This window comes from Podarcis vaucheri (genome assembly GCF_965113315.1).
Source record: "Podarcis vaucheri genome assembly, chromosome: 9".
NCBI lineage: Eukaryota > Metazoa > Chordata > Lepidosauria > Squamata > Lacertidae > Podarcis > Podarcis vaucheri.
In genome coordinates this window covers 52,556,603-52,580,069 of record NC_138767.1, presented here as the reverse complement: position 1 = coordinate 52,580,069, position 23,467 = coordinate 52,556,603, and the positions used below count along the sequence as shown (strand labels likewise).

Below are 23,467 nucleotides of genomic sequence, written 5' to 3'. Positions count from 1 at the left end.
GTCTGTGACCCGACCGCGCGCGCGCGCGCGCCCCTCGTTTGCCTCGCCCTCAGCAGAACGAACAAAGGATTCCCGCTCCCTCAGCGCCTCCTTCCCACTCTCCGCTCCCCGCCAAGCGCTTGCGCGCGCCCCGCAACACTCGAAGAGGCGGGGCACTGGGAGAGGGCGGGCCGTTCTGGGAGGCTCGAAGGCGGCGTTGCCAAGCAACGCGAAGCTGTCAGGAGGCGGGCGCTGAGAAGCGGGGGAGAGAGTGTAAGCGCGCGCGGGAGGGCGCAGTTCGCCATGGGAACCGGTGGTCAATTCAGTGAGTCTCTCTCGCGCGCGGGGGGGAACCGAATCGGGCGGGTTCATTTTCCCTTTCCACCCCCACGCACACAACAAAGCGCCTGGTTTTGCCCCCTCGCAAATGTTACACAGTACATAATTTTAAGTACTGGGTTTCGAACGCCACTTGAAGTCACACACGCATCAGACCCCGAGGCTAAATCGTAGGTGCACGGGTTGATTTTGGTGGCGCTGGTGCACTCTGCGCATGGTCAGAGGGCACACCGCAGTCTCGGCGACCACCCGAGCACCATCCCCTGGCACGGGAAGTGTTCTGAGCCCTAGAAGCTCCGGTTCGAATTCAGACACACCCGCCTTTCCCTTTTTCGCTCACCTGTTGGGGCAATTCCTCCGACGAGACGTGGGGAAGGAAAGGGACACCCTCGCCCTCCCACTTCCCAGATTTCCGAAGGAGGGGTGAGAGGCAGCCATGGTCACAGAATCGTCATCATCATCATCATCACATCACTGACCACCATCATAATAAGCTGAGAGGGTCCATATAGTGATGAGGAAGTTCACTCAGGATCGGGGACCTTCTAAAACACGGGATAAGTCACCAGTGCGCCTAGGTTTTTTTATTTTTCATGTCCTACATGTGTGAGAATCTCCCTTTGTAAACAAAACGTCCCTCCAGACTTCGAGGTTAATTCCTTTTGGTCTGTGAACAAGGCATTTATTTCCACAGTAACAGGGTCAGGAAAGTGCTTTTGACCTTAGCAGGACTCTTTGCTAGGATCCTGGCAACAGACTGTTGGCACAGATTAATATTGGAGTAAGTTTTAGGCACTTCTTGTTGGCCTTTGTCTGTCTCGAGAGACAATGGAGTGCGCCTCCAGGGGGTGAAGTCAAACGGCTGCGTTAGGACTGAAGTGACGCCCCCAGGCGCAAGTCTGGGCAGTGTGTAGGGAGGTCCTGGGATGTGGGTGGCACTGTGGTCTAAACCACTGAGTGTCTTGGGCTTGCCGATCAGAAGGTCAGCGGTTCGAATCCCCACAACGCGGTGAGCTCCCATTGCTCTGTCCCAGCTCCTGCCAACCTAGCAATTCAAAAGCACGCTAGATACTTAGGTATCTGCGGTGGGAAGGTAAATGGTGTTTCCGTGCGCTCTGTTTTCCGCCGTGGTGATCTGTTGCGCCGGAAGCGGTTTAGTCATGCTGGCCACATGACCCGGAAAGCTGTCTGCAGACAAACTCTGGCTCCCTCGGCCTGAAAGCAATATGAGCACTGCAACCCCATGGTCACCTCTGACTGGACTTAACCATTCAGGGGTTCTTTACCTTTACCTGGGATGTCAAGATGATAAGACCCCCCCCCACTCTTGGCCTTGCTACTGTGGTCCAAACAAAGGCTGTGCAATGCGTTTGTGGCACCAGGTTGACTGCAGGAGTTGCCAGAAGGAGGTGTACAAGATGCTATCCAGCAGTCTTAGGGACTCCACACTGGATTCATGTAGGGTTTACTCCTGAGCCTTTTCTTCTCCCAAAGATATCCCATAGGGCAGTGGCGGTTCAGGATTAGAGTTTTCCTTCTTCTAGATTCCCAGGTTGACAAGTCCCATCTGCCCATCACTTCCCTCTCTACAGCATGTGCAGAAACCACCTTGTTGACCGTTGGGCCCAGTATCGGTCTTGTCCTCTCCATCTGTCAGAGCCTGTCTTCACATGCAGGGGAAGTCCCTAACTCAACAAGGGTTTGAGACCCAGTTGTAGCCATTGTGTGGCCACTGTTGCGTCCTGACAGCTTCTAGGAGCCCCCAATGAGAGTTGAGTGCTGTCTTGAGCTTCTTGGGAAAAGCGCAGGTTAAAAACATACAAAATAAATGTCATTATGTTGCAGGGAAGACTTGCCAAGGGATTTGTTGCTACCATAATACAATGGGGGAAAGCAAAACTATGGAACCTCATAAGATTTTGCGCTGGGCCCTGTCACACTGAGAATGTTTGTGCTGTTCTGGATTTAGAATGTGTTTTATAAAAACCAGATGACAGAATGAAGGGAAGTTGATGGCTCGGTCGAGCTAAAAATTTATAAAGGGGGGTATGATGTTATAATAATGTTAAAAATGGAAAAGCAATAAAAATATTATAAAAAAGAGAGAATGTTTGTGCTGTTCTGCAGAGCCCAAGGCAGGGCAGAGCAAACTTTTTAAGAAAAGTATACAAGATGACACCCCCCAAAAAAGTTTGCTTTGTCGTATCCTATTTTGAGCCCTTGTTAGTAAACTAAATTTTCAATTGCCTGGAAATGTGTATGTATGTAGCCAACAGCATATCTGCTTGTTTTCAAATGTTGGATTAGTGGTATGTGTAGGCATCAGGCATCTCTCTTTTTTTTGCCTCCTGTTTCAAATCAAGCCTCTCAACTGTTTGGAGCCTGGCCAAGATCAGGCAAAGTGTAGAAGGTGTCCTTCATAACAAGAGGCCTTTGAAAGTTTCTGGTACTGTGCGTTCCCATAAAGGTAAATGTGGGTAGTATTAAAAATCAGCATGAGATGTTCCTCTTAAGAAGAGAACCTTAAAAGATGAGATTGTAGCTTCTGAATCTCTTATTTTTGATGGCTGAATGAGGCGCAAGTAGTAATTATTCTGTGGTCCTCACAATCTCCCAAGCTTGGGCATTTACTTCTAATTTATTCATTTATTCCAGAAAGAAAGAGTCTGAAAGAAAGAAATGGAGCTGACCAGTGAGCCTTTGCCTCAAGAAAGTAGAAATGAGACCATTCTCCAAACCATCTCAAAGCTCCAGTTTTCTGAATCAGGAGAGTTAAAACCTGACCCAGGTAATTATTATTAATTAAATTTGTATACTGCCCTTGATCTGTAGATCTCAGGGCGATTTACAGCATACAAATACACTACAAAAACACTGCATACATAATAAGAACAAGAACAAAACAAACCAGTAACACACACCCCAGCCTCCCACAAACACATTTAAAAGGACCTAGGATGTTAGTCAACCAAAGTCCTGGTTGAAGAGGAACATTTTTTCACCTAGCACCTAAAGGTGTACAGTCATCCCTCGGGTCGCAGACGCTTAAGGTTGCATTTTTTGGGGTTATGGACCCGCCGAAACCCAGAAGTACCGGAATGAGTTATTTCCGGGTTTCGGCAATCACGCTTTGCGCAGAAGCGCCAAATTGCAACCCGTGCGTGCGCAGATGCAGCGCTGCAGGTTGCAAACGCTGCAGGTTGTGAATGTGCCTCCCGCACGGATCACGTTCGCAACCCAAGCATCCACTGTATAATGAAGACTCTGGTGCCTGGGCTGTTCGATTTTTCATTCCATATCCCATGGATGGTATCATTAAAAAAAAATCTGTTCACAGTAGTTGGCTGGGGCTGATGAGAGTTGGAGTCTCACAACATCTGGAGAACACAGATTCCCATCTCTGCTGTGAAGTAACACTCCTGCGCACTGCAGCTTCTGAGCTGAATGGAAGCATATTTTTTAGCAGAGAGGTGATATTGCTGCTTCATTACTTCATCCGTTGCGGTGTATAAGCAATGTATATAGCCACACACATCCTTTTTAGTTGCAGCCTCTAGCCCACACCCAGGGTGAGGATGAATGAAGGGAAGAGATGGTGCTTGTGCATTTGTGTGAATGGATATGTTTGTGTGTGTGGGAGGGGGGGGAGCATGGATGAGAGCGAGTGTCCCACACCCACCCACTTCTTGCTTTGGTCCCACCTATTGCCACCAGTATTGCAGCCCTTAGGTTGTCTTCCTCTGGCTCATGGGATCTGCTACTACTTTCCTAAACACAGGGAAGAAAAGAACCTCACGTTAACAGGAGCTTTGTTCAAAATAAAAAAATTCCTTCCAGTAGCACCTTAAAGATCAACTAAGTTAGTTCTTGGTATGAGCTTTCGTGTGCATGCACACTTCTTCAGATACATCTGAAGAATCTGAATCTGTGTATCTGAATCTGTGTATCTGAAGAAGTGTGCATGCACACGAAAGCTCATACCAAAAACTAACTTAGTTGGTCTTTAAGGTGCTACTGGAAGGAATTTTTTTATTTTGACTATGGCAGACCAACACGGCTACCTATCTGTAACAGGAGCTTTGTTCCTTCATCTTCATTTTGCTTCAAGGTCAGATTTATTTTCCAGGAACATTTTGAAATCATTCAGGCACATTGAGACAAAGAGGGCAATCTGTGCATTGTGTGCATAGGCCTGCTTTCAGGATTGGGCCCCTCAGGTGCCAAGGAGTGTTGTAGATTTTTTTAAATAAAAAGAATACACACACAGTGAATGCTGGGTTTGTTCCGCAAGCATATTTCCTGGCAGATGGTGTGGTCAGCTTTGATATTCCTGTGGATAGGGCTGTTGAAGGTTAGGGGGCTGAATTTTGGCTCTCCTTCTCCCCAGTTTAATCAGGCACTGTAAAAATTGACTGTGCCATCTGTATAGCTGGTACTCGTAGGCAGAAACTGTTGTGTACAGTGATCTTTGGATTGGGGCCACTTACTTTGCCTGCAAGCCCCAAGTTGTATTTCGCAGGATGCATGCAGACAATATCAAAAGAAGCCCAAAGACTGTTTAATGCAGCTTGTAGTGTAGGAAAACAAGAACTACGTCATCTCATAGGTAATGATAATGCAATGAAGATTGTTTTAAAGTTTCAGGATAAAATACTATTTTTGTTTTTTGCTTTTTAAACAGAGATTTATAGTCACAAGTATCTGCTTTCAAGGGCTGAATTGTTACTGGAAAAGCGGATTAAAAATGGAGATCCTTTGGCCTCTTTTCTCAGAGGGCAGATGTATTTTGAAGAGGTGGGACTTTGCGCACACACCATATACATACATGAAGAAGTTTGAAATTGTGCTGAACAAGTATGTGTTTAAATGTGGAATTAAGAATTCAGATGCCAATATGTTAGGAAAATTCACAACCATTTACCAGGTCAGATTAGTATAATATGCTCAAACTGGCTCATTTTCTATCTGCTGTAAGGGGAGAAATTTTAAGGGGAAATTTAAGGGGAATCTTCCTGTCCTGCCAGGAAGATGCAGAATTTCAAGTTCATTCATGCTTTTATATTGCTCAAGACTTATATTATTCTATTCAGGCTTTACATCTTTTTTTTTATTTTACTGATTTCAATATGTGCTAAAATTGGGCCCAACAATTTCAGGGACAATCCAGTGATTTGCCAGAGAGATTCAGAATTTTATGTTGTTATATATAGTTTTATTTGGGTATGGGTCAGTTTTATTTATGTAAACTTAAGTCATTTTTATGCAGATCTGTTGTTTGCTAACATTTATGCTTTGTGATGTCCAATGGCTAGATACAAATGAAGAACAGTGGTGCCTCGCAAGACGAATTTAATCCGTTCCGCGAGTCTCTTCGTCTAGCGGTTATTTCGTCTTGCGAAGCAACCCTATTAGCGGCTTAGCGCTATTAGCGGATTAGCGGCTATTAAAGGCTTAGCGGCTAAAAGGCTATTAGCAGCTTAGCGGCTTAGAAAAGGGGGGGGGCTCGCAAGACTTTTTCGTTTTGCGAAGCAAACCCATAGGGAAATTCGTCTTGCGGAGCGCATCAAAAAACGGAAAACCCTTTCGTCTAGCGGGTTTTTCGTCTTGTGAGGCATTCAGTGGGGCACCACTGAAATTTAAATCCATTTAGGACTCCACCCATTTGTCCAGTGATCCTTTGTGGCTCAGTGGGAACCCCGATATCAACTCAGGCTTGTCCAGTGGCCTCAGTAAAGGAAACTGCTCTCTGTACACAGCCCATCACAAAAGCACACACAAAGTTTTGGGTTCATGTGACTTGTTCTTTCCAGTGGTTTCTTCCCAAGAACCTCTCTTCTGTAGTGCTTGCATTTCTCTTTAGGGGAGCAAGCAGAGAACCTGGCCTGTTTAGCAGAACAAAAACAGCTAGTTCTTATTCCAAGGTTCTCTGCTGAAAGTGACACGCATCTCTCATGGCTTGGATCCAGGCATTCCGCGTGTTTTATTAAATAGTTTGCATAATTTCCGTATTCCAGGATGTCTAGTGACAGTTTCCGGGTTGGATTTTATATTTTATTTACAATATTTTACGTTAAAATGGCACAATTGTATCCCAAAGGCTTCAGTAGCTAGATTTAATCCTGAGTATTTGATCTCTCATCGTTTCTTGCACAGGGATGGTATGAAGAGGCACTGCAGCAGTTTGAACAAAACACAGATTTTCAGTCCATGTATCAACTAGGCGTAATGTACTATGATGGACTGGGGACCACACCAGATCCAGTAAGTTACAACCAGATTGGTCCCCCCCTTTGGTTATTCATTAGGTAACAACTTTTCTTACTTAATAGCATGAATTTCAAAGATGCAGATTAGTAAGCAAATGTCTGAAGCATAACATCATTGGGCAGAGCAAATCAGTGGAGCCAGAAAGCAGAGGATGCTTCTAGACTGTTAGCGTTTGCAGGTGGCAAATTCAGTCACTGATAAAGTCAGGTTGTGCAATCATAGTTTATTGGGGGGATCTTGTCCCCCCCCCCAAACACCCAATTCTGAGAGCGCTGTGCTTTTTATTTATTAAATTTCTATACCATCCTTCATCTGAGAATCAGAGAACAACTTACAATATAAAAAAACACAAAAATGCATACCATAGTAACAAACAAAAGCAATAACCCAGCCCCACACAATTTAAAAGGCCATAGATTGTTTTGCCAAAGGCCTGGGAACGAAGAGGAGGTCTATCCATGGAAAAGGTGGTCTAAAATATTCTATGGCCTCTGAGAGGCCCTACTGAGAATCATAGGAATGTGCCCTAAATATGGTAGGCAGAGCCCAATATTGTCACAGGGAGACTTTCCTGGTGCTTTTGTTATTATCTTTTGGGTGCTAAGTAAAATATATATATATATATCTGTACAAGCCTTTTTTTAAAATCAGGCTCTCAAAGTCAGATCTGTAATTTGCTGTACATTTCTGCTGCTGTCTTGGTTTTATCTTTTCCCCCACTCTACTGGTAAAAATAATTTTATCCAGCAACTAATTGTTTTTGACCTTTTAAAATATCGCATTGTCTTCTTTTTGTGAGCAGCCTGGAGAACATGTATCAGGTGGCCTACGTAGATGCTGGATGGTATGCAATGCTACCTTGGTTCTCAAACTTAATCCGTTCCAGGAGTCCGTTCAAAAATCAAGGTGCGGCTTCTCATTGGCTGTAGGAGCTTCCTGCAGTCAGGTGGAAGCTGCGTCAGATATTCGGCTTCCAAAAAACGTTCACAAAACGGAACACTTACTTCCGGGTTTCAGGCGTTCGGGAGCTAAAACGTATGAGTACCAAGGTGTTTGAGAACCAAGGTAGCACTGTAGTCCTATCCCTGAGTGCTGCATTCATGCTAGAGCTAGAATGTATGCATATGTGAATTCTGATACAGTGGTACCTCGGGTTAAGTACTTAATTCGTTCCGGAGGCCAGTTCTTAACCTGAAACTGTTCTTAACCTGAAGCACCACTTTGGCTAATGGAGCGTCCCGCTGCTGCCGCGCCGCCGGAGCACGATTTCTGTTCTCATCCTGAAGCAAAGTTCTTAACCCGAGGTAATATTTCTGGGTTAGCAGAGTCTGTAACCTGAAGCGTATGTAACCCGAGGTACCACTGTACAAGGGTTTTTAAAAAAAATAAAAAAGAAATTTATATGTTGCCCAGTTAAGTTTTAAAAGCCAATTACCGTATTAAGTTTCTACAATTGCCCGTCAATCTTAATAAATACGAAATATTTCCTAATGTCACTAGAGGGCAATATATTTGTTACATTACGGGGCGAGGTGGGGGTCATTGTAATTTCCAAAGGAAATGCTGCACATGAAACCAAATGAAAGAAGCAGATAAAATTGTGAGAAATCAGGCACACTATGCATCTGGCTACAATTTACCAAACCCTTTCTGTTTTACTCAAATTGGTACTTGTAAAAAAACAACAAAACAAAAACAACAACAACTACAGAGCATGCTCTAAAACATCCTGGGGAACTGGGCTGTTCTCGAAGTCTGTTGGCAGCTATAGAGGGGCAGGATTTTCCAGATGTGTTTCTGGGTTCCTGTAGAAGGTGAAAGTAAGACCAAGAGGGATTTCACGCAACTGCTTGCAGGAAAGGACGACGACAATGGATTTTCAGCAAACCACTACTCTGATTTGATGCCACAGAAGAGAGTCTCAGGAGTACCCCTGCCTTAACACAGGCATTCACCACCTAAAAAGAAATCACTATTTCTATACTGCAAGGGTCTCCCAGAGCAGTGCCCAACAAACCAGTAGAGCACAGTATTTCATCATGTATATGTTAGAAAAAATAAGCCATAAAACTATCTGAAATCAAACAGGCAGTAAAACCAATCTCCGGTCAGGTCCTAGCATGTTGGTGGCTATCTTTGGAGATAGATACAATCACTCAGGCAAACATACATGTGTATCACATACTTTACTTGTGGATCCAATGAAATACGTGTAACCCAAGCTTCCATCCATGTAGATAACCCTGTTTCCAGCCAATCTGACTGGTTGCTGCGAGCCACACAATGATTGTGGCTCAAGCTTGATAGAAAAGCCTCCCCCAACTGGAATACATTTCTGCCTCCTTAGAATGGCAGAAGCATCATTTCCCAAAACTTTGCCTTGATCCTAATAGTCCTATGCTAAATAATAATAATAATAATAATAGTAATAATAGTAATAATAATAATAATAATAATAATTTATTGCTTCTACTCTGCCCATCTGGCTAGGTTTCCTGATACACAAACCTTTCTTCCCACAAACTTTCCCCCCTGGTGACAAACAGTTACCCCCTTGGTAACTGCTACATTTAGTGGAATGTTAATGTTTTTGTTAAGTTTGCCAATATGCATATCATATGCTGTGTTTGGTAGAGTTTCGTTATGCTGTGTATTTTTGCTGTTTTTGTCACCTACAGCAAAAGGGAATTGAATATATGGAGAAGATTATCAACTCCAGTTCCCCTAAAGCAAGGCATTTGAAGTTTGCCGCTGCCTACAACCTTGGAAGAGCTTGCTATGAAGGATGTGGAATTGAGATTTCAGAGAAAGATGCTGAACGGTAACTTTCATGAGACACCTGTGCTACGTGGATGCACTTTTGAGAAAGGTCACATGTGTTAATGCCTCTTTCACGGACGCACACATCAGTCTTTGCCTCGTCACACCACATAGCTATATTACTGGTAGGAAATGTGCACAGCAGGAATCCTTTTCTCAGCACGGAGACGCGGAGCTCGGTCTGCCACTTTTTCCAGGTACCCACTTCATTGTAATTGCATCTGGACACTGCAATATAGAACAGCCCTAAAGCAAGAGTGGGGAACCTTTGTTGTTGTTTTTCACTTGTCAAAGCCAGCATTCACTTAGGAGTAATCTGTCGGGTGTCATTGGTGGGCAGGGACAGAGCCTCTTTGTCCGTGCATGCTATCACCTTTTAAAAAACATTTCATTCCCTTCTCCATCACCTCCACATAATGGGTTTGGCTGCCAGGAGATGGAGCAACAGATTAATTTTGCCAGAGGTCTGAGCAGATAACTTACAGAGGGCTTTTTAACTCTCCACCTTCCACTGCTTCATCTGTCTTGGGCGGGATCTAGACACATCAAAGAAGCATTTCAGTTTAAAGCATTGTAAATTTAAACAGGGAAAACAGGTAGAGAAAAACAGGACTCCACGTCGCCATCTGGTTTCACAATGTTATGTGGCACATAAAGGTAAAGGGACCCCTGACCATTAGGTCCAATCGCGGACGACTCTGGGGTTGCAGTGCTCATCTCGCTTTATTGGCTGAGGGAGCCAGCGTAACTAAGCCGCTTCTGGCGAACCAGAGCAGTGCACGGAAATGGTGTTTACCTTCCTGCCAGAGTGGTAACTATTTATCTACTTGCACTCTGATGTGCTTTCGAACTGCTAGGTTGGCAGGAGCAGGGACTAAGCAACGGGAGCTCACCCCGTCGCGGGGATTTGAACCGCCGACCTTCTGATCAGCAAGCCCTAGGCTGCGGTTTAACCCACAGCGCCATCCACGTTCTATATCACACATACAACACACATAAATCGCTTTTTCTTTACCAGTCTAGCTCTGTCCATTGCTTCTGCCTTTCCCTTTATTCTTCTGCCCACCCCCATATAAATTCAGTCAGTGAGTCACGGGTTACCTATGCCTGTTTTAAGAGGAACAGGCCAACCATGCCACTCATGTTTTCCTATGTCTTCCAGTTTATGGTTTATTGCTGCAGACCACGGGAACCCAAAAGCAAGTGTAAAGGCTCAAACAGCCCTTGGGATGCTGTATTCAGCAAAGCATCGAAAGGACCTGAAAAAGGTACGTGTCCTGCTTTGGCTTACATCACAAAGCTTGATTCAGGTGTGCTGTCCAGTTAAATGAGGCGGCTGTGATTTAGATGTGGCAAGAATCAAGTGAGTAGTACAAAATACTTGTGCATCCACAACTGGTTTGCAATGAAACGTTGCCAAGCATTTTGAGGTGTTTCTTAAGTACCTGGTGCCTTTTAACATGCAGCACTTTTTGCTAGGGGGGAGAAAGTTTTACAGCAGCACTGTAAATCTGCTTGTAGCTGTAGGCAACTAGGCATGTGTAAGAGCTATTGCAGGGGTCAGCAAACTTTTTCAGCAGGGGACCAGTCCACTGTCCCTCAGACCTTGTGGGGTGTGTGTGTGTGTGTGTGTGTGTGGATGAACGAATTCCTATGCTCCACAAATAACCCAGAGATGCATTTTAAATAAAAGGTCACATTCTACTCATGTAAAAACATGCTGATTCCCAGACTGTCCGCGGGCCAGATTTAGAAGATGATTGGGCTGGATTTGGCCCCCGGGCCTTCGGTTGCCTACCCATGAGCTAGTGGCTCTTTGTGAAGCTACATCCCCATTTGCATCAAAAGATGATCCAGCCATTATGACACTGATGAGAACAGTATCCAGCTGCACATTGGCAGTGCATGTAGAAGCCTGGTTATACAGGCAAATCCTTCTTGCTTGAGAAAAAAAAATACTTATTATCTTTTCTCTATGTGAATAAGGTCTCCTCTCAAGCATGCTTGGTATATTAAACCATTTTAGAAGAGCTAGCCTCTACTAACTTTCAGAATAAACTAAGAGACACAGTAGCCTTTCACCTTATCTGAATTTAGGGTACCGGATACCCATATCACTTATGATTGTTGCCACTGCAAGAAGTGAAATGTGTGGTCCCCCCCCCCAAGCCATTTGCTTCCCTGAGTTTTCAAGCAAAACACACTTCCCCCATTTAAGCCAAACATTCTTGCCTTAGCTTTCAAATACCCAGGAGAAAGAAGGATCCAACTTGCACCAATATAAACTCAAATAATCCCCCCCCCAAGAAATTGAGCCACAGCAATTATGAGAATAGTTTAATGTACTGTTGTATACTACCCTGCAATCGGCAGATGAAGGGCAGCGTAGAAATAAAATGAAGATGATAGCAGCACTACAAAGAAAAAGAATGAAGTGGTACGTTGGCAAAAGCAAAATTCACTTTCGACCCTTTGACATTTGTGGCCAGGTTTGCGTAATGAAACACTAATGAGCTGCGTGGGTTGGCACATCAGACTTGGATCTCATGATAACAGCATTAGTCATTTGAAGGAAGGCTTGAACATCCTGGGGTAATTTAACAACCAGTCTTTTCTTAATGCCATGAGCTCAACATTTCAAAAAATAAGAAGGCATTAAATATCAGAGAAGTTCTGCATTTATAACTAAGCAAAACATCTGGCAGGCTGTAAATAGAAACATTGGCTTGCTCTTTTTAAAAGACTGTGTTCTAAGATTAAGTGCTCAAACACACTTCCACTTGTCCCACTGCTTTCCCCCAGGAAAACGTGCTGTTTACCGCTGAATCAGAACAAAACGTCAATTGGGTTTTCTGCAGCTCAACATTTGTTCCGATTCAACAGCAAGTTTTCCTAGGGAAAGCAGCAGGGCAGACAAAGAACCTCTCGTACCAATGCCTATCAAGCATAGGGCAAGCAGAAATGTGGTGGACAAGCCCCAAGAGTCTATACTGCAGTTGGTAGCTGCCCATACCCTACATCAGAAGTGCTGGCGTGTTCACTACCATTTTCACTGCCATTTATGCATATGCCTAAATTGGGAATCGCCAACATTTTTGGGACCGTGAACAAGCAGGAGAAACTTACGGGCACCACATATAAACTCCGCAACCAAGGCCACACCACAACCTGCTCTATGGGCTGCAACAGAATGTTTCTTTCAAGCCTGATTTCAGCCAGGGCAGGAGACCCCGTAGGCGTCAGCAAAAGCCCCTGTGGGAACCACATTGGTACCCCCTAATCTATATAATCCTGTCACCCTAGCAGTTCCTGCCAACCTAGCAGTTCGAAAGCACGTTAAAGTGCAAGTAGATAAATAGGTACCGCTCCGGCAGGAAGGTAAACAGCGTTTCCATGCGCTGCTCTGGTTTTGCCAGAAGCAGGTTAGTCATGCTGGCCACATGACCCGGAAAAACTGTCTGTGGACAAACGCCGGGTCCCTCGGCCAGTAAAGCAAGATGAGCGCCACAACCCCAGTCGTTTGTGACTGGACTTAACTGTCAAGGGTCCTTTACCTTTACCTTTTTTAGGCTATATAATAAGAGAGCCCTCAAATCAGTTGGCTAAAGTGCCAATGACATGTAATTTAATGGCCGTTATATTATGGTGATTACAAGTCTACATCTCTGCCTAGCCAGTGAGGCTGCTCGTAAGCATATTTTGTACAGTACCCATTCAACCATGTTGCCACTATATATGTTTCAAAACCCCATTCTTTCTCCTACAGGCCTTCTTTTGGCATTCAGAAGCTTGTGGGAATGGGAGCCTGGAATCACAGGGCATCCTTGGTCTTATGTATTTTTATGGGCACGGTGTACGTCCAAATTTAAAAGCTGCTCTGGAGTGCCTGACTGCAGCCTCAGATCGTGGGAATGTCTATGCTAAAGGTCACTTGGTGGAATATTACTACAAAAGGAAATTTTTTACAAAAGCAGCTGACTTTGCCAAAAGGTAAATTAATTCATTAGTAATTCAAGTGGAATCTAACGATGAAAACAAAGGCATTATTAGATCAGTTCCTAAAGAACAGATACATAGAAATATCGTACCTTTTAATTTTTGTGTTGCTGATCTTAAAAAAACAATTCTGCTTGTTGCAACTAAATTTCCTCTCTGCTTGACTCTCCTTGCTTTCTCCAGCAAAAGGGAAAGACAGTGGGGGGGGGGGAGAACAATCAGTTTTATGTTTTGCCCTTAATATCCACTAAATTCAGGTTTACCCAAGAAAGGCATAATTATCTAGTTCATATCTGGTGAGGCATGGTGGTAAGACAATTTTCTTCATGTCACTATTCAATAAAGAATTATTTTACTTTCCAGATCGCATGTTCAAGTGCTAAAGTAATCTTCTTCTAGCTCAAGGGTTTTTTCAGCAATACATCCAGCTTCAGTTTTAAAGCACTTGGGTGTCATTTGAGAATGGAGAAATGATTCAGCACTCTCATTTTTGCCTTAATGGTTTTGTTAAATGATGTCGTAGAACTTTGGGAAATAGCTACCATTCCACTTGTTCCTACCTGGTTTGTGACAAGAATGATGCACCTAACCTTTTGCCTAATGGTGCCTGTCTAAGCATGCGCACTCAGAAGCAAGGCTCACTATGTTCAGTGGGGCTTACATCTAGGAAAGTGTACATGGGTTTGCAGCCTATATCTGGCATTTCTGGGAAGAGTCTGACTCTGAAGACGAGGGAATGCAGTCACAGACAGAGCAGGAGTGGGTTAGTTCGGCACCCCTTCATCAAGAGTTCCCAGACTCAGATAGAGCAGAAGATTCAGAAGGCTTGCAGGCAGAGAGAAGGGAGGAGTAGATGACATTGAGGGGATTGCTATGCAACCAGGAGGGAGGCAGCGTTTAGAGGACTCTTCTTTTGAGGGGGGGGGAGTCCACCCACCTTGTTCCCGAACCTGAAAGGGAAGTATAAGAGAGGAAGGACTGGACTACCATAAAACTGCCAGAGACTCGTTACTTCTTATCGGAGCTTGCTTGCCTGCCTGCGATCATTACAACAAGTCACTATACTACTGTGAAATCTTTGGGCCAAACTCAACATTACATTATTCACATTGCCTGGCCTTGTACAGCTGATTTCATTTTTTGCTTAACCCAGTAGGGGCTGTGTCCCTACTTGCTCTGCTCGCCATTCCTCCATGTTTACTCCAAAGTGGTTCCCCCTTCCCATGCAACTAAACTTGGTTTTCGCCACCACAACTCCATTTCTGAAGCCACTTCTCTATTCCTTTCCGCAGCCCTGCTCTGCACCTGTTTTTGCCTTCACTGCCATGTCCATTTGAGGGCTCTGCGTCCTTTTTCTCTCACACAGGAGACGGCTGAAGAATGAAAGAGGGAGATGTTTGAGTACAATGAGAAGGGAGGGACCCTGAGAAGAGAGAACATGCTGGTGTTCTGGGAAGGGAGACCAGGGAGGAAGCCCCCAATTAGGATTGGTACCATAGCAGGGGGGAAGCCCTATTTCCTCCCAACCCCCAGCATGCTCTCAGTCTGGATCACCACCTTCCCATGTCAGTTATTTGTTTAACACACAGCCAAACAATTTGAACACCATCATGTCTGTAAGTTGCCTTGAGTCCCATCAGGGAAAAAGGTGGGGTATAAATAAATGTATAATAATAATAATAATAATAATAATAATAATAATAATAATAATAATAATATCTAGTCTGGCCCTTAATTCTCCCAACTTACAATGATTAGTTTGCTTTGCTATGAGATCACAACAAACTTCTAATCTCCCACCTCCTTCTGACAGCAGCAGCAATGCCAGCTTTAGCAGACCCTTCTCATTCTAATGCTGTTTTGACCAAGAGCAAAAGGCTCTTAGTATTTAACATCCCCTCCATTTTTTCTGAAAACAGCAACAAAAGCCCTATCAACATGCTTTTCATGTTCAGGCAAATGAGAATGAGAAGACAAGATGTGTGGGGGTGGGGACTATGACACAAGCCTGTCTCTGTTGCTGTTTCACAAGGAATATGGCTTTAACACCCCTTTGCTTGTCTCTTGGTTCATTTGCAAAAAGTGGAGAAGGGCATGAGGATTTTAGCACAAAAATGCACCAATTATACAAGTTATTCCTGCTTCTTCCCTTAAACATCAACATGTAAGGACTCTGTCATGCTGAAGTTTGCGTGGCTGCTGGTAGGCCGCCACACCAACTCCGGTATTTAATAAATAAAAACAAAAACAAGTAAACAGGGCAAATGACAGGCAGGCAGGTGAGCAAGCAAGCAGTGCAGTGGCAGGCAGCCCTGACAAATTTATTTAATGGCGGGGAGGGGGGGCACATCAGAGAGCTGTTTAGCAAGGCACTCTGAAGTACCTGCCTCCAGCTGTGTTAGCATTCCAGAAAACTGCTCTTTAAAGCACCTCCCCATTGCTTTAAAAGGGCTTAGCAGAAGGTGGGAGTAGAGAGGTGCTTTGTGCTAGCTGTGACTGCTGCGGAGGGATAGCAAAGGGGTGGGTGAGGTGTAAAGTGAGAGGTTTGATCAGATGTGGAGGAAGAACAGTTGGCAAAGTCGTAATGGCGGCCCCCAAGCGTTCTGAGAATAACTAACTGTCAGAGCTGCCACCCAGTCCCAGCTCACATAGGACCAAGTCCGCCAGCGTTCACTTTATAAGAGTCTTTATTAAGTTACAGGTTTCATTTCCGAACTGCAGCGTGCAGCTCTACACCTTCTGCCCTAGGTCGGCGAAGACCCGTCTGAGTCCCCGCCTCTTGCACACCAGCTTAATACCCTAGCCTTGCTCCACCTCCTTCGCCTCTCCCTACGTCTCTGGGTCCTTCTGCCCCCCTGGGCCTCCTCCCTTCTACTCTCCTCTGACGCTGACCCCCCTGATCCTTCTGCCTCCTTGCGGCGGGCTTTAGGACCTGGCTCACTCTCCGGGCTGCTTACTGCTCCAGCTTCCGCTGCATTTGAACTTGGCGCGCGCGCCCAACTCTCTACTTTCCTCTTAACCGTTGCCTCGCTCTCTGAGGAGGGCGTGACCACCCCTGACTCGTGCCCTCCCTCCTGCTGACAGCCTCCGGAACCCGATGCCTGGCTACCTTCCTCCCTGCTGCTCTCAGTCTTGAGCGTGGGTCCCGACTTCCAGCTGCTGCCGCCCTCAGTTATGAGCGTGGGTCCCGACTTCCAGCTGCTGCTCTCTGAATCTCCTCTGTTCCCTTCCTCCTGGGGTGTCCCCCCGGATCCCCCCCTTGCTCTGCTCACTGGGGCTCCCTTTTGGGAGTCCTCTGACTCACTGCTTAGGCTTGGAGATCTCGGGTCGTCATCATCACTCATTTTCCCTTCGGATTCCTCCCCCTCGCTCTCTGCTTCCTCCCTTCTCTGCGTCTCTGCTCCTGAACCCCTGACATCCATCCCCCCCTCGAAGCCCCCCCTTCCCCCCTCCCCGCTTTCAGGTGTGGGTGCTGGGTGCTCCATCATCACGGGAGGGAATGCCGGATACAGTTCGCTCCCCGTGGTTGGCCGCCAACTGAAGACCTCCGAGTCTTCCTCCTCTCGGTCGCCGACGTTGACCTGTTCCGCTTCCATCTCTGTACCGCCGTGCTCGAACCCAAGGTCCTCCCCGAACACGTCCATGTCAGTCTCTGCGTCGGTCGCTCGACCTGGCATCTCCAGCCACTTCCGGCGCCATTGCTCCTCCGGTCGATCGTCCCACCAATACGAGGTGTCTGACGCCGAACCCGCCGGCGATCCTTCTGGGGAACGGGTGCTCAGTGCGGGTTCCCCGTCCGAGTCGAATCCATGGAACGTGCTGGAAGAAAGTGTGGGCGTGAACAGCCAGTCGTCGAAGAAGCTCGCTGGCATGGGTCTGTGTGGGAAAAGGGCATGAAACTCGTCCTTGAGCAGGGGTTCCTCCAAAGCGTAGTCTGGCACCCAGCTATTGGCGCTGGCCCGGGTGCCCTCTCTGGCTAGGAGGTATTCGACTCCCTCTTCTCCCCATCTGGAGTCCAAAATCTCCGTGACCTCGTTGATGGGGTCTTGCTGCGTCACCCCTCGCGTCTCCGTCCGCTCCCGGAACGGACTCGGTGCCGTCCCTGGCTCCTGGAATCTGTGAGGTGCCTTGTAGGGAGTGAGCACCGACCTGTGGAACACCGGATGCATTCTGGAACCCTCCGGCAGCGCCAGTCGGAAGGCTACCGGGTTGATCTGTGCTTCGACTTGGTACGGACCAATTTGCTTGTGCCCCAACTTCTTCTTGGCTAGTGACCTGGTCGGCACTGCGTGGGCTGCCAACCAGACCCAGTCTCCCACTTGGATCTCTTCGCCAACCCGCCTGTGCTTGTCAGCTTGCACCTTGTAGGCGTGCTTAGCTAGCTCCAGCTGCCGTCTGAGTTGATCGTGTACCGCCTGCAACTCTGACGCGAACGCGTCCGCCGTCTGTGGTTCTCCGTCCCCCACTCTCTCCCGTCCCGGGAAGGTTCTGGGATTCCTCCCATTGTTGGCGAAGAACGGCGTCACCCCTGTGGACACGTGCTTCGTGTTGTTGTAAGCGAACTCGGCGAGCGGCAGGTAATCCACCCAGGTCGCAGGTTGTTGATTGGCATAGCATCTCAGGTACTGCTGCATGATGGCATTGACCCTCTCTGCTTGCCCGTTGGTCTGCGGGTGTCTTGCTGATGCCAGATCGACCTTGACATTTAGAAAACTCATCAGCTTCTGCCAGAAATTCGAGACGAACTGGCGCCCGCGGTCGGACAGGATAGACCGCGGCAGACCATGCACTTTGAACACGTGATCTATGAACAGTTTGGCGGTTTGTTCCGCCGTGGCCACCTTCGCACACGGAATGAAATGTGCCATCTTGGTGAACAAGTCCACCACCACTAGTACAGCTGTCTTGCCTCTCGAGCTGGGTAGATCCGTAACAAAGTCCAGGGCCACTCTCTCCCACGGTTCAAACGGCGTTTGCAGCGGTTCCAGCAGTCCCGCCGGTGGTTTGTGCACCGGTTTGGCCCTCTGGCAGGTGTCGCACCTCGCAACGTAGTCCGCGACTTCCCCTCTCAGTCTGGGCCACCAAAAGTCCCTTGCGACTAATTCCACCGTTTTTTCCGTGCCAAAGTGCCCGGCCGTGGGTGCGTCGTGCAGCTGCTGCAGTACCCTGGCGCGAAGTTCGTCTCCCGGCACGTAGATGGCCCCTTTACGTAAGAGCAAGCCGTCTCGTATCTGGAACTCGTCGCCCTTCGCCGTGCCCTTGTGCACCTCTGCCATCTTCGCCCGCGCGAAGGAGTCGTCCTGCAACGCCCGCCGCACCGCATCCAGGTCTACTGTGGCTGAAGCGCACGCCCACGCTGTTGGCGCGAAGATGTGCATGGCTGCCGCTGGCGTCGCCTCTTCGAGGTATTGCGGTTTGCGGGACAGTGCATCCGCCATGACGTTGGTGTCGCCTGGGACGTACTCTATTCGGAAATTGAAGTCAGCAAAGAACTCCGCCCAACGTATCTGCCTCTGGTTCAGGAACTGAGCCGTGCGCCAGTGCTCCAGATTCTTGTGATCCGTGCAGACCTGCACCGTGTGCTTGGCGCCGATCAGGAAGTGCCTCCACGCCTTGAAAGCTGCATGAATGGCCAGCAACTCCCTGTCCCAGATGGTGTAGTTCTGCTCCGACTTGCTGAGCTTTCTGGAGTAGAACGCTCCCGGCCTCCAGACCCCCTGTGGGTCCCTTTGCAGCAGGACAGCTCCCACTGCTCTATCGGACGCGTCTGTCTCTACCCGCATCGGTTTGCTGGGGTCGATATGCAGCAGTTGCTCTTCCGACGCGAAGAGACGCTTGAGTGCCTGAAAGGACTGCTCCGCCTGCTCCGTCCAGATGAATTTCTTTTTCTTGGAGCTTAGCGTGTCCGTAATGGCCGCCGTCTGCATCGCGAACCCCTTGATAAACTTGCGATAGAAGTTGGCGAAGCCGACAAACCGCTGGACCTCCTTCCGATTGCGCGGGCTCTTCCAATCCAACACCGCACGAACCTTGGCGCTGTCCATGGCTAGCCCCTTGTCCGACAACTTGTAACCCAAGAAATCCACCTCCGTCGTGTCGAACTGGCACTTCTCCAGTTTGGCGTACAGTCTATGCTGCTGCAGCCTCTTCAGCACCTCCCGAACATCTTGGTCATGGGCTTGCTGCGAGTCGGAGAATATCAGGATGTCATCCAGAAAGCAGACGCACTTCTTGTAAAGGAGTCCCGCCAACACATGATGCATGAAAGCTTGGAAACAGTGAGAACCGTTTTGCAATCCAAACGGCATCACTCTGTATTCGTAGGTGCCCAGAGGCGTGAACATGGCTGTCTTCCACTCATCGCCCTCCCTCATGCGGATGAGATTGTACGCACCTCGCAGGTCCAACTTGGTGAACACGCGTCCCTTGCGCACCGTCGCTAGCAGGTCGTCAATCCTGGGCATGGGGAAATCAGAAGGCTTGGTCATCTTGTTTAAGAGGCGAAAATCCACCACCAGTCTTTTCTGGGGCGTGTCCTTCTTCTTCACGAAGAAAACAGGACTGCCCCCTACTGCCCTGGACTCCCGGATGAAACCGCGCTGCAAATTGTGATCTATGAACTGTTTGAGTTCCTGTAATTCGTCCTCAGACATGGAATACAGCTTCCCTTTCGGCAGCGTCGCCCCTGGTAGGAGGTCAATCTTGCAGTCATATTGCCTGTGCGGTGGTAGCTTGTCAGCCTCTTTCTCGCAGAAGACCTCCAGAAAGTCCGCGTATTTGTGGGGGACTGCTTGCAACGTTCCCAACTGCAGTTGTGATTCCTCCTCCTCTCCCTCCTGTCTGGGCAGGATGCAGTGTTCTGCGCAATAAGAGGAGCCGAAGATCAGCTGTCTCTGGTACCAAGCCAGTGTCGGACTGTGCCTGTCCAGCCAACTCATGCCCAACACAATGGGCGTGTCCGACAGTTGGGTGACATTAAAACTGATGACTTCCCTGTGGTTGCCAAGGCGCATCACCATCGGTGGCGTTTGCTTCACCACCTGCCCCCCTAGCAACTCTCTGCCATCCACTGTGACGACTTGCAGGGGCAGAGTGGCAGGCAGTAGCTGTATAGCGTGCTGCTCCACAAAATCCTGCGCTATAAAGTCTGCGTTGCTTCCAGAATCCACAGAAAGCGGCACTTCGATAGTGACGCCATCGGGTAGCTGGAGAGATGCTGTGAGCTGCACTACTGGTTTGGGTGGGAGGGGGTCCGTGGGTTGCAAGATCGCTGGGGACTGCTTCACTGATGCGTCTGGCTGGGCCCCAGTGCCTCTGTCTCCAGCCAGACATCGTCGTTTCCCTGCTGTGGTTCTCCTTGCTGCGTTGCTGCAGTCACCATTGCTGAGGCTGCAGTGTGCTTGTGGAGCCTCCGGGGACACTCTTTCGCCAAATGGCCTGGATCCTCGCAGATGTAACACTTCCTGTTCCCTCTAGGAGGCTTCGCTTTCACTGCTGTCGGTGCTTGGGCTCTGGCTGCTGACTGAGCCCTTGCACCTCCAACCTCCATCGGTTCCCCTCCCCCTCCTGGCGGAGGTGTGGATTGCGCACGCGCTGCTTCTCTTGGAACGAAAGAGAAACTTCTCGCCGCTTCGCGCCCTCCACGTCCTTCATCTCTGCACCAGGGACGTTCTTCCAGCCTCACCCCCACAGTCAGCGCCCTTTGGACCACCTCCTGCGTGCTTCGGGGCCTCTCCCCCCTTGCAATTTCATCCTTGACCGCTGAGCTTAGACCCTCCCAGAACAGGTCTCTGACAGGGGGCGAATCCCGGTCCCACTCTAAGGCACTGACCAGCGCAAAAAAGCGGGCGTGGTACTGCCGGACGCTTGCCCTCCCTTGTTTCAGTCCATGAATCTCCCGTCGGGCAAGATCCACATCAATAGTAGACAAAAAACACGCATCCATCGCTTTGATAAAGGCATCTGCATTCTGAAGCGCCGGATCTTTATCCCTCCACAAATTGCGTAGCCACGCTTTAGCATCCCCATGCAAATGGGATAGTATGAACCCCACTTTCTCTTCCTCATCTCTAAAGTCTTTTGCCAGCAGTTGCAGTGCGCACATTACGTCTGCTCGAAAATTGGGGTACTGTTGTAAATTCCCATCGAAGTGAGCCACAAGCCCTCCTGCTCTCCGTGCCAACCCAACCCCCTCCGGTCTGGGTCCTGGCTGCCCGTGTTTAACCCATGCTTCAAACCTGGCGTGGAGATCTCTGTAGGCGGCTGCCGCATCCTCCTCCCTCTTCTGGGATGCCAGTACCTCCGCGTTCAATTGGGTAACTGCCTGTTGCAGCGCTGCAACTTTCTCTGCTTCCGTCATCTCTGCTAACCGTCGTGAGCTTGCTCCCAAACACCGATCCCCTCCTCCAGCTGCCTCTCTCTCCGCTGCGAGATATCAGGTGTCCGAAGCTTTTTAAGAGACGGGTCTTACTGTCAGAGCTGCCACCCAGTCCCAGCTCACATAGGACCAAGTCCGCCAGCGTTCACTTTATAAGAGTCTTTATTAAGTTACAGGTTTCATTTCCGAACTGCAGCGTGCAGCTCTACACCTTCTGCCCTAGGTCGGCGAAGACCCGTCTGAGTCCCCGCCTCTTGCACACCAGCTTAATACCCTAGCCTTGCTCCACCTCCTTCGCCTCTCCCTACGTCTCTGGGTCCTTCTGCCCCCCTGGGCCTCCTCCCTTCTACTCTCCTCTGACGCTGACCCCCCTGATCCTTCTGCCTCCTTGCGGCGGGCTTTAGGACCTGGCTCACTCTCCGGGCTGCTTACTGCTCCAGCTTCCGCTGCATTTGAACTTGGCGCGCGCGCCCAACTCTCTACTTTCCTCTTAACCGTTGCCTCGCTCTCTGAGGAGGGCGTGACCACCCCTGACTCGTGCCCTCCCTCCTGCTGACAGCCTCCGGAACCCGATGCCTGGCTACCTTCCTCCCTGCTGCTCTCAGTCTTGAGCGTGGGTCCCGACTTCCAGCTGCTGCCGCCCTCAGTTATGAGCGTGGGTCCCGACTTCCAGCTGCTGCTCTCTGAATCTCCTCTGTTCCCTTCCTCCTGGGGTGTCCCCCCGGATCCCCCCCTTGCTCTGCTCACTGGGGCTCCCTTTTGGGAGTCCTCTGACTCACTGCTTAGGCTTGGAGATCTCGGGTCGTCATCATCACTCATTTTCCCTTCGGATTCCTCCCCCTCGCTCTCTGCTTCCTCCCTTCTCTGCGTCTCTGCTCCTGAACCCCTGACACTAACCTTTTACCTTGTATTGTGAATCCAAACAGGACTGCAGAAAATGATGACGTTGAAAAGTTAGCAAAGGCAACAGACTGCATTCCTTTTTATATAAAGAGAGGGCTTGCTATGGCTTCCTTCTACCTGGCTAGATGTCTCCAGTTTGGCCTAGGAACACAACAAGATTTAGCAGCAGCTAAAAATTATTATTCTAAGGTAAGTTGCTTTAACTCTGTTAGTTCTTTGAGGCGACATTTTCATTCGAAATACTTTTTAAAAAAAGTGTGTGTCCTTGTAGCTTTGTAATATAATACGATGAAGGTATAAAGTTCATTTGCAATTATGGTCACTCCATTTCATCTTTGTGTTTATAGGCATGCAGGCTGGATCCCGATCTGGCTTCTGAACTTGAGCTACTGGCTAATCATGGGAGAATTTAGATCAACATTTTGATGAATCTGAGCAAGTTCCGGCAGTTTGTCTTTACAACGACAAGTGTCAGTTGTCGTTCAGCTTTTGATAAATCATGGTTATTATTTCAAGCATTTTAGGTACATAATGTTCTGATTATCTTCATCTAAAAGTAAAGCATTGTATGAGTTACTTTCAGTGTTACGTAACCATCAAGTTGTTTAGGTCAACGTGCATTAAGTTCAGAACTGTAGCTCTGTTACCTGGTATCAGGACCGTGGGGTGCAGGACCGTCTCTCACCATTTCTGACAATTCGCCAGGCTGACTGGGGCTGATGGAATCCAACAACATTAGGAAGGCTGTCCAACCCTAGTTTACTTAATAAAAAGTGCATCGTTAAA

General features: G+C 48.1%; 1 protein-coding gene and 1 long non-coding RNA gene across 5 annotated transcripts; one reads left to right on the top strand and one right to left on the bottom strand.

Moving 5' to 3' along the window:
• The first annotated feature begins 2 nt into the window (after positions 1–2).
• Positions 3–23,467, top strand: LRP2BP (LRP2 binding protein). 4 transcript variants are annotated; one of them, XM_082237926.1, is made up of 9 exons: positions 3–252; positions 2,974–3,106; positions 5,000–5,112; positions 6,472–6,579; positions 9,264–9,406; positions 10,568–10,673; positions 13,172–13,395; positions 22,705–22,870; positions 23,029–23,467. In XM_082237926.1, exons 2-9 carry the CDS (start codon positions 2,998–3,000, stop codon positions 23,092–23,094), a joined length of 1,035 nt encoding a protein of 344 aa, XP_082094052.1. In that variant the 5' UTR covers positions 3–252; positions 2,974–2,997; the 3' UTR covers positions 23,095–23,467. The 4 variants fall into 4 exon arrangements, with proteins under 4 accessions (XP_082094052.1, XP_082094051.1, XP_082094054.1 ...); XM_082237925.1 differs by having other exon boundaries at positions 4–304; XM_082237928.1 differs by lacking the exon at positions 3–252 and adding an exon at positions 584–886.
• Positions 9,424–22,771, bottom strand: LOC309540783. Its single transcript, XR_014223487.1, has 4 exons — positions 22,683–22,771; positions 14,707–14,774; positions 13,494–13,574; positions 9,424–9,941 (listed from the first exon to the last, which is right to left on the bottom strand). It is a non-coding gene; the product is annotated as an uncharacterized lncRNA (long non-coding RNA).